This window comes from Candoia aspera, chromosome 1 (assembly GCF_035149785.1).
Source record: "Candoia aspera isolate rCanAsp1 chromosome 1, rCanAsp1.hap2, whole genome shotgun sequence".
NCBI classification, from domain to species: Eukaryota; Metazoa; Chordata; class Lepidosauria; order Squamata; family Boidae; genus Candoia; species Candoia aspera.
The window spans coordinates 51,505,163-51,518,143 of NC_086153.1; the positions used below are offsets into that span (position 1 = coordinate 51,505,163).

At 48.7% G+C, this 12,981-nt stretch overlaps 1 protein-coding gene across 2 annotated transcripts; it reads left to right on the plus strand.

Moving 5' to 3' along the window:
* The first annotated feature begins 2,990 nt into the window (after positions 1–2,990).
* On the plus strand, positions 2,991–12,714 carry HLX (H2.0 like homeobox). 2 transcript variants are annotated; one of them, XM_063303798.1, is made up of 4 exons: positions 2,992–3,903; positions 5,883–6,062; positions 6,969–7,153; positions 11,355–12,714. In XM_063303798.1, the coding sequence occupies exons 1-4, from the start codon at positions 3,357–3,359 to the stop codon at positions 11,766–11,768; spliced, it is 1,326 nt and encodes a 441-aa protein (XP_063159868.1). In that variant the 5' UTR covers positions 2,992–3,356; the 3' UTR covers positions 11,769–12,714. The 2 variants fall into 2 exon arrangements, with proteins under 2 accessions (XP_063159878.1, XP_063159868.1); XM_063303808.1 differs by lacking the exon at positions 5,883–6,062 and having other exon boundaries at positions 2,991–3,903.
* Positions 12,715–12,981: the final 267 nt, after the last annotated feature.

Below are 12,981 nucleotides of genomic sequence, written 5' to 3' on the forward strand. Positions count from 1 at the left end.
TTGCTTCTTCTCTCTCCCAGAGCGACAAGTTTTTAGCGTCTTCGCTCTGCCATTGTCAGCTGAGTTCTTTGGAAAACGGGCAGAAGTCGGCAACAGCAATCCCCTCTCTCTGGTCGTCAAACTGATCGAGAGGTGTCCGAAGTCACCAGGAGTCCTGCTGAGGTGGGCTGGAAGGAGATTTTTATTTAGTCAATGGCAAGAGATAAATCTATGCCACTCCTTCCTTCCAGAAAATGTGAATACATATTCTTCTTCAATAATTATTCTGGGATCTGAAGTTTCACCCAGAGGCTTTCCAAAAATTGTTCAAGATAATATCTTGAGAATAGCTGTAGGACGCCATTCAGAGAGTTATTCAGTTTATATCATTGTGCCGATAAGACAGTAACGAAGGCGGGGGTTTTTTGGTGTCACAAGGATGGCCGAGCCATTTTTTTCCTACTAACTGCTGCAAAGTGGAAAATGAAATGAAACCGATGGTTTCTTGCAGGTAATTCTGGGCAGGACACTAGGCATAATTCTGAAAAGAGTTTAATCGCATTGAAGACTGATCTACGCACCTTTCCTCCGAAGCGTTCTTCGCCGAATTCAGTGGGACTTGCTCCTAGTGAAGAAATGTGCTCCCACAGTTGCCTTGAAGCGTATTTGAGAATGATAAGAGAGATGAAGGAGAGAGGAGGGAGAGAAGAAGGGAGAAAGGATGCTTCTTATGTGGCAGGAAACAATCTCAACTCCATTCAATAAATTATACAATAAATGGAAGTTAGAGAGTTTAAGCCATCCAAATTCTGTCCCATTCAGAAGAATGGAAATTTGAGCTCTAATTGTCTCTAGGTGAGGACTGTAAGGTTAAGGATTGACTTGATAAAGCATGACAATATCCAAACAAAATTATGAAGGATTTGATAGCAACCCACCACCATCAAACTGGGAATGGTTTTAATGGTAGCAGACATCTTTTCAGTTCTGAATATTCGTTGTGGATTTTTGAAAGGGTTGGTTTCACCCTGCCTGCTTCTGCCTTGGGGTTTCCCTGAAGAAGCCCACTCCAGGAACCAACGTTCCTGTGTTTTCTTCCTAGCTGTTCAGTCAATTGCAAAACAAATAAAAATAGACCCCCTGATAATTGTTTCAGCACAGTCATTCATCTGCTAATTGCGAGGGACATTTAAGTCTCTTCGATGTTACTAAAAGAAGTCACCAAAGACTAGGCAAGACTTGCTTTAAGCCTGTGATTCTATATGCTCAATATAAAATCTTGTCTTTTTTTAATTGAGCAAACGTCATTTACTTCCGCCTGGTCTTTAGGGCATTCATTTGCACAAATCTTGTTGAAATTAACAAGAAGAAGTAGCACGTTCATATTCAGAAATGATAAATATGAGAAAGGGCAAAAGTTGCAAAACAGCTCTGCCTCCATCGTGGACACATCTTAATAACGGTCCCGGACTGTAAGATTCCAAGCTGACTTTTAAAATAAACATATAATAAAATGTTCTATGATTAACATCAATTTTTTTCATTCCCCAGGCTGGAGAAGCACCTTGTTTTCCTAGTATTTCTGTCTCAGCCCATTGTAACAAATCCTGTCTCTATACAGGGCAATAGTCCTGCTTAATGGGAATCTGGACTTACAATAAAGATACTTTAAAGAAGTAGTAGTAGGGTTTGCATGGAGAGAAAAAAAAGATCTAAAACCCAAAGGCAATAATTTAGGCTACCTATACAAAACCGTGCAAACTTTGCGCTATAGAGAGTCTTCACGGTGGGGGTGGGTGGGTGGGCGGGGGGAGAGCAATCTTATACTGCTGGACCACTGAATTGGCATCAAGGCAAGGCGCGTTTCCCTTCAAGCTGCACACTGTCCTTCAAGTTCCTTCCTTTTATTTGAATGGGCAGAAGGGTCAGCACTGATTACTTGTCAACCATTCGTTTCCAGTGGATCGAACTGAGGGTAGCGCCCTTGAACCTCATGGGATTTATTTCGGCGGGAATCTGCTTTCCCTCTGATTTTTATCACACATCCCTAGAGCTTGCTTCTCTGGCTGAATCAGATTCCAGAAGTCTCCTGCCACCTTTGAAAAAGAAATCCAGATCCAGGGGATTTATTTCTGCTGTCTTTGTATGATCAGGCCTCTTTGCCATCCATTAACACACTTCAAAATAAAACAATCGGGATGCGTTGTTTGCACCGGCCGCTGTAGGAACTGTCTTTCCAAACAGCCTGGCCACAGATCCAGCGAGCTCATGATGGTGCAGTTTATCGACTGAAATAGCAACTTTGTCCCTCAGTGACCCTCAAAAGTTTCGGGCATTAGTCGGTCCCAGCCCTACCTGGCTATATAGGAGAATGGAAGTTGTTGCGTACGAAAGATTCATCCTGCCCCCCCGTCCCCGCAGACCCTCCATATTCAGGAATGGAAGGACAAGACACCGCCTCAACTCTGTGACACCCCGATTCCGTTATTAAGGACCTGATAATTCATTTGGAAGGGAAATGCCCACTCTTTGCACCGCCCCAGCTAAAAGCCTGCGAGGTCTCCTTCTCTCCTTCCCTGGAGGCTCCGGAGAGAAACCGCGGCTGCCTCTGACGCTGCCTCGTTCTCGTTCTCGTTCTGACGCTTAAGTGGAACAGGTCGGGAAGGGCACAGGCAGCTGCACTCTCCGAGCTGGGCATATCTACGCCGCTGTCTTGCACAGAGAGGAGCGGCGGGGACAATTAGCAGGAGCCCTGCGGTTTCGAAGAAGACCCACAGGCAGAGGAAGGAACGGAGAGCCCCCAAAGGCCGATTTTCGCTCGGTCGGGGAGTGCCACAAAGTTGAGGGCACGGCGGAGGCGGGGCTTGCTGCTCCCCCTTCTTCCTTCCTTCTTTCCTTCCTTTCTTGGCCATCCCTCTGATGCTCCGATTGGCCGCTTCCTGTCCAATCAAGCCTCAGAAGAAACTTGCTTTTTTTCTCCGCGTTAAAAAAAGAGAGAGAGAGAGAGAATCTGGGAAGCTGCTTTTGCTGAAGGGTCGTGGGCGGGTGGATGCTTTTCATTCCCCCCCCTTCTCCTGTTTCCAGAGAGGGGAGTTTCGTGTGTGTGTGTGTGTGTGTGTGTTTGGGTGTGGGTGCGCGCGCGCGTTTTTTTTTTTGTTATTTTGTTTGTCGCGCCTGTCTTTCCCAGCGCCTGGCTTGAGCTCTGCGTGGCCTCGTTTCGCCTCCAGTGATGCGCCCAGGCCAAGAGACATCTCCACGTTGAGCTCTCCCGGCTGGCCAGAGGGAAGGAGGCGATTAACGGCTAGCGGCCTGCGGGTGGGTCTATCTGGGCAGCAGAAGGAGCTGAGGCAGGAGCGGGTGGCCTCCGGACCAGCAGGATGTACACGGCCGGACTGGCCCCCTTTTATGCTTCGAACTTCAGTCTGTGGTCAGCGGCGTATTGTACCCCGGCGGGCCCCGGCGCTGGCGGCTGTTTCTCCTTGGATCCCTCGGGGCTCAAGAAGCCGTCTTTCTGCATCGCGGACATTTTACACGCCGCCGCAGGAGAAGCCTCAGTCGATGGTCTGCCCGGAGGAGCCTCGGCTAATCTGGCCTCCCATTTAGGGGGAATCCATGCCCATGCACAGTTCCACGCCGCCTCTTCTCCGCTCAGACCTACCCCCATGGTGGCCCCGGACACATCAGTCGCCTTCGCCACTAGGCTGTCACCTCTCTCGGCTACCTACCACCACTCTCATCCTCAGCACCAGCGCTCTCCCACAGGGGGCTCCAGCGGAGGTGCACGAACCCCGGGCGGAGGGCAAAGCCTCCAGACTCACCCTGGCTCTGCCGCCGCTCCCTCTAGCAAAGACTTGAAATTTGGGATTGATCGCATTTTGTCTGCCGAGTTCGACCCAAAACTCAAGGAGAGCAACACGCTGAGAGGTTGGCTTTTTGCTTTCCCCTCCCTCCTAGAGAACTGAAGCTGTTCGGTTAAACTGTATGTGGAACAGAAAATGTGTGCGTGTACTTGTGTGTGTGTGTGTGTGCGCGCGGGCGCGTGTTGTGGGTATAGACAGAGAAGCAGCGCTCCATTCCGTGGGGTTTGAGCAGAACAGTCGAGCCCCTCCGCTTCCAGCCGAGTCGTTTCACAGGTCTTTCGATGGACCGTGCTCTCTTTTTATTCGAAGGCTGATTATGTATAACCTTCCCAGTTCAACTGGAAGATCGTCCCTATGTAGTCCTGCTATGAAGTTGCAAATCCTTACTTACAGCCCATAGGAGGGCGGTTGAAGTGGGGAAAAGAGTTTACAGAACGACTCATTTTGCTAATCTTCCTTCGCTTATTAATGCCCAAACCTTTAGATTAGGTCGGAAAAAACACACCTCTGTCCGTAATCAAGTGTAACTTGAAAAGTCAGCCCTTTCCTGAATTGGGGGAAGGAACCCAACACGACTGCTGCGATGTTTCTGTTGTTGCTCAATGGAACAAATAGTTGAGCAATTGGATTGCTTAAAGATTCAGAAAACTTTGGAAGAAATTTAGGCCAGTCTCCATCCAGAATGTATTTACTTGGAAGTAAGCCCCGTTGATTTGGACATTGCAATTCGGAACTACCTGGATTGTTGGCCTGTTTTCTGGCCCCCACAGTTGGGAGTAAGTCCTCCTTGAAGTAAACGGGGTTTACTTCTGAGTAAGCACTTGAAGTTTTGCACTGTCCACCCTGAATGCATTCATTTGCAATGAATGCATTTATCCACTAATACATTGGAGGTGGGAGCAACCAATCTTTCTCTGTGAGCTAAGTCACTCCATTATTGCCTATGGTGAGCATATTTATGACCCAAGGAAAACTATCTCTGATTGCACTTAATGTTAAAGATCCTTGTGGATTACAAGAAATGCAAACTGCCCAAGAAAGCTTTATTAAGAGAGGGGGGAGGGGAGAGACTTTAATTGTAAGATCACATCAAAGCCCTTTTCTGCCCAAACCCCCCCCCCCCGAGTTTAGATTTTCGGGTGGAGGGCCTAAGCCTCCACATGGCAAAAGCTGGTCCCTTGGACTGAAGCCCATTGGCCCAACCTGTTGCTGAGCTCCCTGTGGGCCTGGCGGTTGTTGTTATCTATCAAGTGAATCAATCCCTTGGTCCCTTTGCATGCAAGGGTGTTTGGTTGAAGAAGGTGCTGGGTCAAGCAAGGGAGAATGGCCTAGAGGCATGTTAGAAGTTACTTCGCATTTGTAAAAACTAAGAAGAGCAATTTGGGCTCTAGAGGTCTTTGGCTGTGGAAATACCTTACTCTGGCTGTCCTCCCTAAAATAATGTGGGGTTTGACTCCTTTACTCTTCCTTTGTTTCTCCCCTTCCCTCCACCTATTCTTGGAGTGGGGGAGGATTACCCAAACCAGGTCCTCACCACTGTGATACAAATGGCGTCATTAACTGGGAAGCCTAACTGGGAAGTAAATGCTCCTGATATGTGGCATCTAAGGCCAAAAGAGGCAGCTGGAGAGGTTCTCTCCTGGTTCGGGCCTACCTGGCCAGAGGGGTGAAGGCCACAGAACCAGGATTACTCAGAGCAGGATCCCACTCTCACTGATTTCAATGGGCAAACTCCCAAGTAATGAGGCTGCAGGATTTCCACCTGCCTTGAATGGAATTGGACTGGTTTCTGAGTTTGGTTTTGGTCTTGGATGAGGAACGCATACAGTGATCCTCGTGGTGGTATTAGTGTGTGGAGGAGTTTGTCAGCTTCGGGTCCTATGAGGGCCCCCATGCCTTTGAAGGAGGCTTCAGCGCATCCCCCGCTCCCCTTCAGGCCACCGGTCCTGCTGCCAAGGCCGAGGTGCTTAGAGGGGGTCGGTCGGGCTGCTGTGGTTCGCTGCTCGCCTTGTAACAGAGCTCTCCTTGTTCCTGTGCCCACAGATCTGACCTCTTTATTAACTGCCAGCCGCCCAAGCGGGGTTCATGTCCCCACCTTACAGCCTCCCGCCGGCCAGTTCTTCACGCCTCTAGAACCCATTAACGAGGCCTCCGGGGTCCTGGGACCCTTAAACACCACCCCAAGGAATTCCGTTCAGCACCAGTTTCAAGACACTTTTCCAGGTATAAAAACTCATCCTGGGCACGGATCAATCCTTCTCTGTCACTCCCAAAGTGAGAGTGAACCTGATAACCTTCCGGTGTTCCCAACATCCCCAGACAACGTGACATTTTTCCTGGCTGGAATTTAGTCCCTTTGGAGGGCACCCAGTTGGGAAAGGTAGATTAATTTCTTCAAGGGATGCTTTCTTACCCACTTTTTCCCTTGGAATAAGGAGCATGGGTATTACTTCGAAGTAAGCCTATGGAAGGCTCGGCGCTTGCAGTTAGGATCCTCAGCACCGGATCCTAAGCACATTATTTGTTTCAGCAGAGCTTGCTTTCACGGAAACGGATCCTGGTAATGGATGGCCCTTTTGACAAGCAAAGAGACACTCAGCCTTAGCCGTAGGTGGGAAAGAAGGAGCGAACGAAAGACGCCGTTTCTTTGCGCCTGACTTAACTGACACCCTCTCCGGGCTGTTGCTATGGAAGCCTTGGATTGTTAACGGCGCCAAGAAATCTAGCAACATCTGGGAAGTCGAGGGTAATAGGGCGCTCGCTTTCAAGGAGAATCAGCGCCAGGGAATCCTTGGAGGGGAATTAAATAGGCTAGAGATCCCGGAGCATAAGAGGATCCAAAGAAAGGAGGAGGAATTGCAGGGGCGGGCGGCGTTATTTCAGGCACGGCGGCGGCGGCGGCGGCAGCGCAGGGTTCTTTTGCAGCCACTAAAAGACAGGATTAGTGGCCCTTGACTACGGGAACGGAGCTATTCTTAGCAGCCGGCGCCTACTGGAGAGTTTCTTGGAAAGTTAGCCCCCTTGAATGCTCTTTCCCTGCAGGCGGGGGCGGCTGGGATTCGACTTTTATCCGCTCACGAGCAGCCCTTAAATGCCTCTCTCTTCCTCTTCTTTTGTTCAACCCTCCAGGTCCGTATGCGGTGCTTACGAAAGACACGCTGCCTCAGACCTACAAACGGAAACGCTCGTGGTCCCGGGCTGTTTTTTCTAATCTCCAAAGAAAAGGATTGGAGAAACGCTTTGAAATCCAGAAATATGTCACCAAACCGGACAGAAAACAATTGGCCGCCATGTTAGGGCTCACGGATGCTCAAGTAAGCATTTTTTTTTTTTAAAGTTTGACTAATTTATCCGTAGCCCCAATCCCCATTGAGCATTTAGCTGAGTCTCTGCTAGCACGTCTATTATAAATCCTATTCTTGCTCAGGCTGTTATTTGTTAAAGTTCACAGGCTATTTTTTTTAAGCAATCTCCCTCTCCCCGTACGTAACAAAGAAATAAAACCCACATACCCCTGTATGTAATAGGCAGCAAATAGACTCAGCCACTTCACCTCTCATGCGCCTCAGCACATGCGCACGCCCAGCACAAGTGTCTTGTGGTATCCTGATTTCTTACCCACTGGGCATACAAATGTTTCCCGAGGAGGAACTTATTCCCTACAGTGGTTCAAGTATATTACTGAAAGTGTTTTCATAATTCCTCAGCTTACTCCAAAGTAACTCCCACTGGTGGGATTCACACAACAGCCTCACAGCCATAACATCAACCCAGCTGGGCTGGCAGAGCACATGGAGCCATCAGCTAAACCATCAGGCCATCTTTGCACAGCAGAGCAAGCCTTAAAAAACAACAAAAACCAATTTAATCAATTATAGCATGTTATGCGAATGGAGCCCCTGAGATTTTGCCTGACTTGGTTAAGCCTCTTGGGTGAACCCAGTCACTGATGCTTGAATTCAGGAAACTGGGTATAAAATGGGCTTCTTATATACCCGGTTAACGTCTTCATCCATATTCGGAAAAACTGAAGTGCTACTTCCCAGACTCGCCGTCTAAGGCCGCAGTCCCGTCTGCGCGCCCTTACTGAACAGAGTGTTCGTTCACACGGTAGCCTTAACCACATCAATTACAAATCAAGTAGTTGTATTAGCCAACATGTTAAACGTCGTTAATTTTAACCTTGATTAGATTTTGTGTGTCTGGAAGTGTGTACGTGACGAGTAACCCGGTTCTTTTTTGGTTCAATGCATTGGGGAGTTGAAAATATAGGTTAATTAAATACGCCGTTAGCCCGGATAGATTTTGCTTGTAGAAGTTGGTTTAAGTGGAGGGTGTTTTGCGCGTGGGAGAGGCAGCTGCAGGGCAGAAAAGAACAACTTGACCGCCCTTGTGTCTCCCCCCCCACACCCATAGAGAAACCTCTGGATGCAACAAAATAATTTGTTTCTACACGGCTTTGTCCTGAGCAAGGCCAGGCAGTAAATACACACGTCTAGTGGGACCATAAATTAAGCGCAAGATTGGTCTGTCATTACAGCCGAAGTGTTTACTTTGGCCGCCAGCGGGAAATGCCGGCAAGAAAGAAGGGACAACTGGCCGGGAGGGGAACCGAAAATAGGGGCGCTGTCGACTCCAGCCTAATCCTGTGGAACTGACTCCACAGTTCAGCCCTGAGCTGCATATATCCTCTTCCAGTGGAAACTTAACGGAAGGGGAGAGGAGGCGGTGCGAGAATTCGGACAACTGCACGTTTTCTCCCTCCCTCCCTCCCCCCCTCCCCAGCGCACTAAGTTTGGTTTTCCACCGCGTTGGGGTGAGAAGGGTTCCTTGTTTTCTTCACGTTCACAAATGCCCTTTCTGGGCGAGCGTGGGCTAAATTTTATGAGCTGGGGAGTCTGTCTTTTGAGACAGGAAGGAAAAATTCCCCGGTGCTTTCCCTAACTAACGCAAAAAGTGGAGACACTGGAGGAAAGTGCCAATGCTCTCCTCCTGGCAGCCATGTGGATCCAAAAGACTTCCCTTATTCAGAGAAAAGAGAGATCCTCACTATACAAACCTTGATTTCTCATCTAGAGGAACTGTACCATATCACATACCCGGGGAACCTGTGAGCTTCTAGAAATGGCTGGCTGAACTACGGTTCCCAGCAGCCCTAGTCACTGTGGTGGATACTGGAGGTTCCTATAAAGAAAAGGTGGGGCGGGGGTGGAAAACTTTCTTGACAGAATAATATTTTATGAAATAGCATATAATTACAGAAAATATTCTGTATTTTTTACTTATTTTAGTACATCTTCTTTGAACGTTTATCCTGTTTGTAAAAGAACTATGTCTGGGTAAGCAGACACACTTTTTAGTTTTCCTGAACTCATTGGAATTGTTTTTTTTTAATTGTGCAATTCTATAAATGTCTCCTGAGAAGAAAGTTCCATTGAGTTCAATGGGATTTACTCCTGGGTAAATGGACATAGCCTTAACTTCTTCCTTTGAAAACCAAGTCAACAACTTTAATCTGATCTCTGCTTTTGTTTTGGAATCAGTTACCAAGCTACATAGGCCCATATACGGTCAGGATGGCACCTCTTAGAATCATCATCACAGATAACTTTTCTTTATTAACGAGATAAAATAAAAATACAAATACAGTGAAGGAAGTGACAGGACAGCCATAAAGGCAGATTCATGAACAATATCATTATTTTCTTTTAAAATGTTTACATGTTATTTTAAAAATGTTTGATGTAAGTAAAGGTCTTGCATTTGTCCTATAATGGGACAAGCTGTTATCCACATAATACACTCCCTCCCTCCTCCCCTTTCCTTCTTCTTCAGAAGTTCCTCCAGGTACATATACTTGGTCCTCCCTGTTGGATCTAGAAAGGAATCCCAACCGCTGGAGAAAAATCAGACTGCACATAGCATAAAATCGGACTGATTCCGTACTAGTTGCCAGAATAAAAAGCCTGGCCGACTACATTAACACTCTAGCCTCGATCACCTGTAGACCACCCAGATTTTAACAAGACACTTAAATGGGAGGAAAGAACTAGGAAAATTGAGAGGCTTTGTAATCTTAATGTCTAAAATGCAGAGAGACATACGCCATTTTGCGGCAGCCTCTGGAACTAATTAAAGAATTTATGTAATTTTGCTGTATAGTACTAAATAGAGAAGTAGCAGGAGAGTGAAGGAAGATCCAATTCTCTCTCAATGCCCTGAAAATTCTTAGGAACTCAATTTTGTTAGGAAGTGAAAATCTGAGGTGGACTAGCTGTTGATGGCATCTCTTTCAGACTCTCCACCCCCCCCCGTCCCCCCAGCCCCCGCCGCCAACATCTTCCTCCATTTCCAGTGACTTTACCTGCAAATATTTCTGCAGGAAGAGCCTGGGCCTCACTCTTAGAAACAGCAGGATTAAGAATTTACAGATGAAGTACTTGTGGTGGCAAGAGGTCAGCTGTTTCACTTCCCCCTTGATACACACACACACTTTTTTCTGAGAACATCCAAGGCATTTTCGTTTTCCTCTCCTCTGCCATTTTTTGTCCATTAATGTCACTGACCGGGTAAACGGGAATGAGTGAGGAAAGCCAAAATAGTGAACCAGCGCTTCGGATTTGGGTTTAGCCGATACCTTTTATTACCTTGCATGACAAAGGGGGGCATAAACCCACCTTTAAATTCTGAATCAAACTTTGGAGCCCACCTCTTTCTGTGGAGCCCGAACGGTTGGGTGGCTAATTAAAGCGAGTCGGCCCAGCAAAGCGAGTCCACCGTCCAGATTTTATCGGAAAGAAAGGGGCAGAGGAATCGGTGACATTCTGCCCAGTTAGCACAAAACTAGGAGCCGTTGTTGTTGTTGTATTTTTGTGCCTTCAGCCGGTCTTGACTCCCGGTGGCTACCTGGACAATTCCCTGCAGTTTTCTCGGCAAGGTTTTTCAGAAGCGGGTTGCGCTTGCCTGCTTCCTAGGGCTGAGAAGGAGTGACTGGCCCAAGGTCACCCAGCTGGCTCGTATTCAGGTGTCCCGGTTTCTAGCCTGGTGCCTTAACCACTACACCTAATTCCTGACCCTTAAGGCCAGGCTCCCCAAGCGCCGTGAGACGCCCAGGCAATCGTGAACGCTTCTCTCTACCGAAAGCACCAACAGCGCTCTCTTCCTCCTTCTCCCACTCCTAAGCGCCACCCCCATCCTTGGGGGGATATAAAGACTGTCCTCACTACTGTTACATCGGCACAACGATTGGATGACTAATGAGAAAACGGCCCTAAATTTTCATTTTGGAGATGAAAACCTCACACACAGCATGACCCTTCCGAAACATACGCTCCCAACATTAATTATTGTACTGTGTTATGCATTTATTTCTATATCCATGAGGACTAGAATATTTTACTTTTTTAAAAAGTGCATTATCGCAGACCAGGGAGGGGAACCAATACAGAGTGGAGGAAATCCCGTCTAGCCCGAGTTAATTTCGAGCCCCGTTCTCCGTTCTGTATTTGCCTGCAGGTGAAAGTCTGGTTCCAGAACCGGCGCATGAAGTGGAGGCACTCCAAAGAGGCGCAGGCGCAGAAAGACAAAGAGAAGGAGCCGGCGGCGAAGGCGGCTGCAGGTGGGGCGGGTCTGGGGCCCGGGCCGGCGGGCGAAGGTGAGCTCGAGCACAGCCCGAGCCGCTCGGAAGGCGAGAGTGACAGCAGCGAGGCAGAATCCCTGGATCTGGAGCTCGGCAGCGACGCGGAACGGACTGAGCCGGGAGCCGCCCCTGAGCAGGCCTTGCAGCGGCACAGCTCGGAGCTGCACCCACCCGCGGGCTTGGAGACCGCAGCTCACTCCGAGCCGCCGCCTCCTCTCCCCGGCCTGGAGCAAGGCCGCGAGCCTCTGCGGTGCCCCGAGTCCTCGTTCTGCCTGCGGGACTCTCCGTGATTGCCTCCCCTCAGCCAAGCTGGGAAGCTGCCAAGAGTCCCAGCTTCGAGGGCTCAGCCTAGCAGAGGCCTCTGGATGCGGGATACTAACCCCTGGTGTGGGCGGAGCGCTCCAGAACGGGTTCCGCGGGAATTGACTTTGAACAGCGGGGGGAACTGGGCTGCCAGTCTCTCCTTACCGATGGGATAGGAGACGGCGCGCCCTGGACCGGGTCCGTTCAGGTAGGCAGGCAGGAAAGTTGGGCGCCTTCACGCCGGAATGCCCCCGGCGCCCGTGGCCGCGAAGGTTTCTGGTTCGAGTAGCTCAGCAAAGGCCAAGGAAAAACTCAGCTTTTGCGGCCCTCGATCCTCGTTTGGCTCCTTCGCCCGTTCGCGGCAAGAAGCAGGCCTGCCCACCCGAGCCCTTGGCAAACGGTTGCTTCCTGGTCTCGGGCCACGAGAGAAGGCGCTGGGAGAGACCACAGACGTGGAAGGAGATGGAGAAAAGTGGACTGTAAATAAAGGGTTTCTTACATTTCAACGGGCATTTTTGTTCCTGGCAAAAGTAGCCTAGTTGCCCTAACGGTCCGGCGGCAGGGTTGTCGCTCCTTACCTGCCCCACCTGAGTATCGATTCATTTTCTCCTCAAATCGCCAAGCCAACGAACTGCTCTGTGTTCCACACAGGATGGTGTGTAATTACTGCTTTGAAGAGAGATAAGGGTAGGCAGTTTGTTCCAAACCTTTTTCTGAACTAAGAAATCCAAAGATGGTAGGATAGGAAGGCAGCCCCTTCCCTTTGCAGGATTCTAAAGTTCCCCTTCTATTTCTATTAAAAAGCAAGGGATCTCATATTGGGCTCTGTCATTCATTTCTTCAGTAAAATTAATGGCTTGGTGATAAAAGAGTCAATTTTATGTGAGATGGGCGGCTTTATAAATATGACAAATACATAATACAGTAAAATAAGCAACAGCATTTAAAAATAATCCACCAAATACAATTCGGAGATGAATCAGTTCAACCTGCCCTAATCGGTCATTGCCCAATTTCCAGGCAGCCTGGTCTTTTGATGTGGCTGTCAGTAGCCTTGCAGGAAGGAAGGGCAGAATACCAACATGTGGGGGAAAATGCAGTTTAATTTCATGGAGGTTGACACTCACGGATGGTTTCCAAGCAACTTAATGGCTGGGTTCCTTGCATGTTCATTTTAACAGCCCACTTTTGGGAGGGAGG

Excerpts from the sequence above, each read along its gene's own strand:
- HLX (XM_063303798.1), top strand. The coding sequence starts at position 3,357 with ATGTACACGGCCGGACTGGCCCCCTTTTATGCTTCGAACTTCAGTCTG. Across the intron at positions 3,904-5,882 it reads GGAGAGCAACACGCTGAGAG|ATCTGACCTCTTTATTAACT; the intron begins GTTGGCTTTTTG and ends CTGTGCCCACAG. Across the intron at positions 7,154-11,354 it reads TAGGGCTCACGGATGCTCAA|GTGAAAGTCTGGTTCCAGAA; the intron begins GTAAGCATTTTT and ends ATTTGCCTGCAG.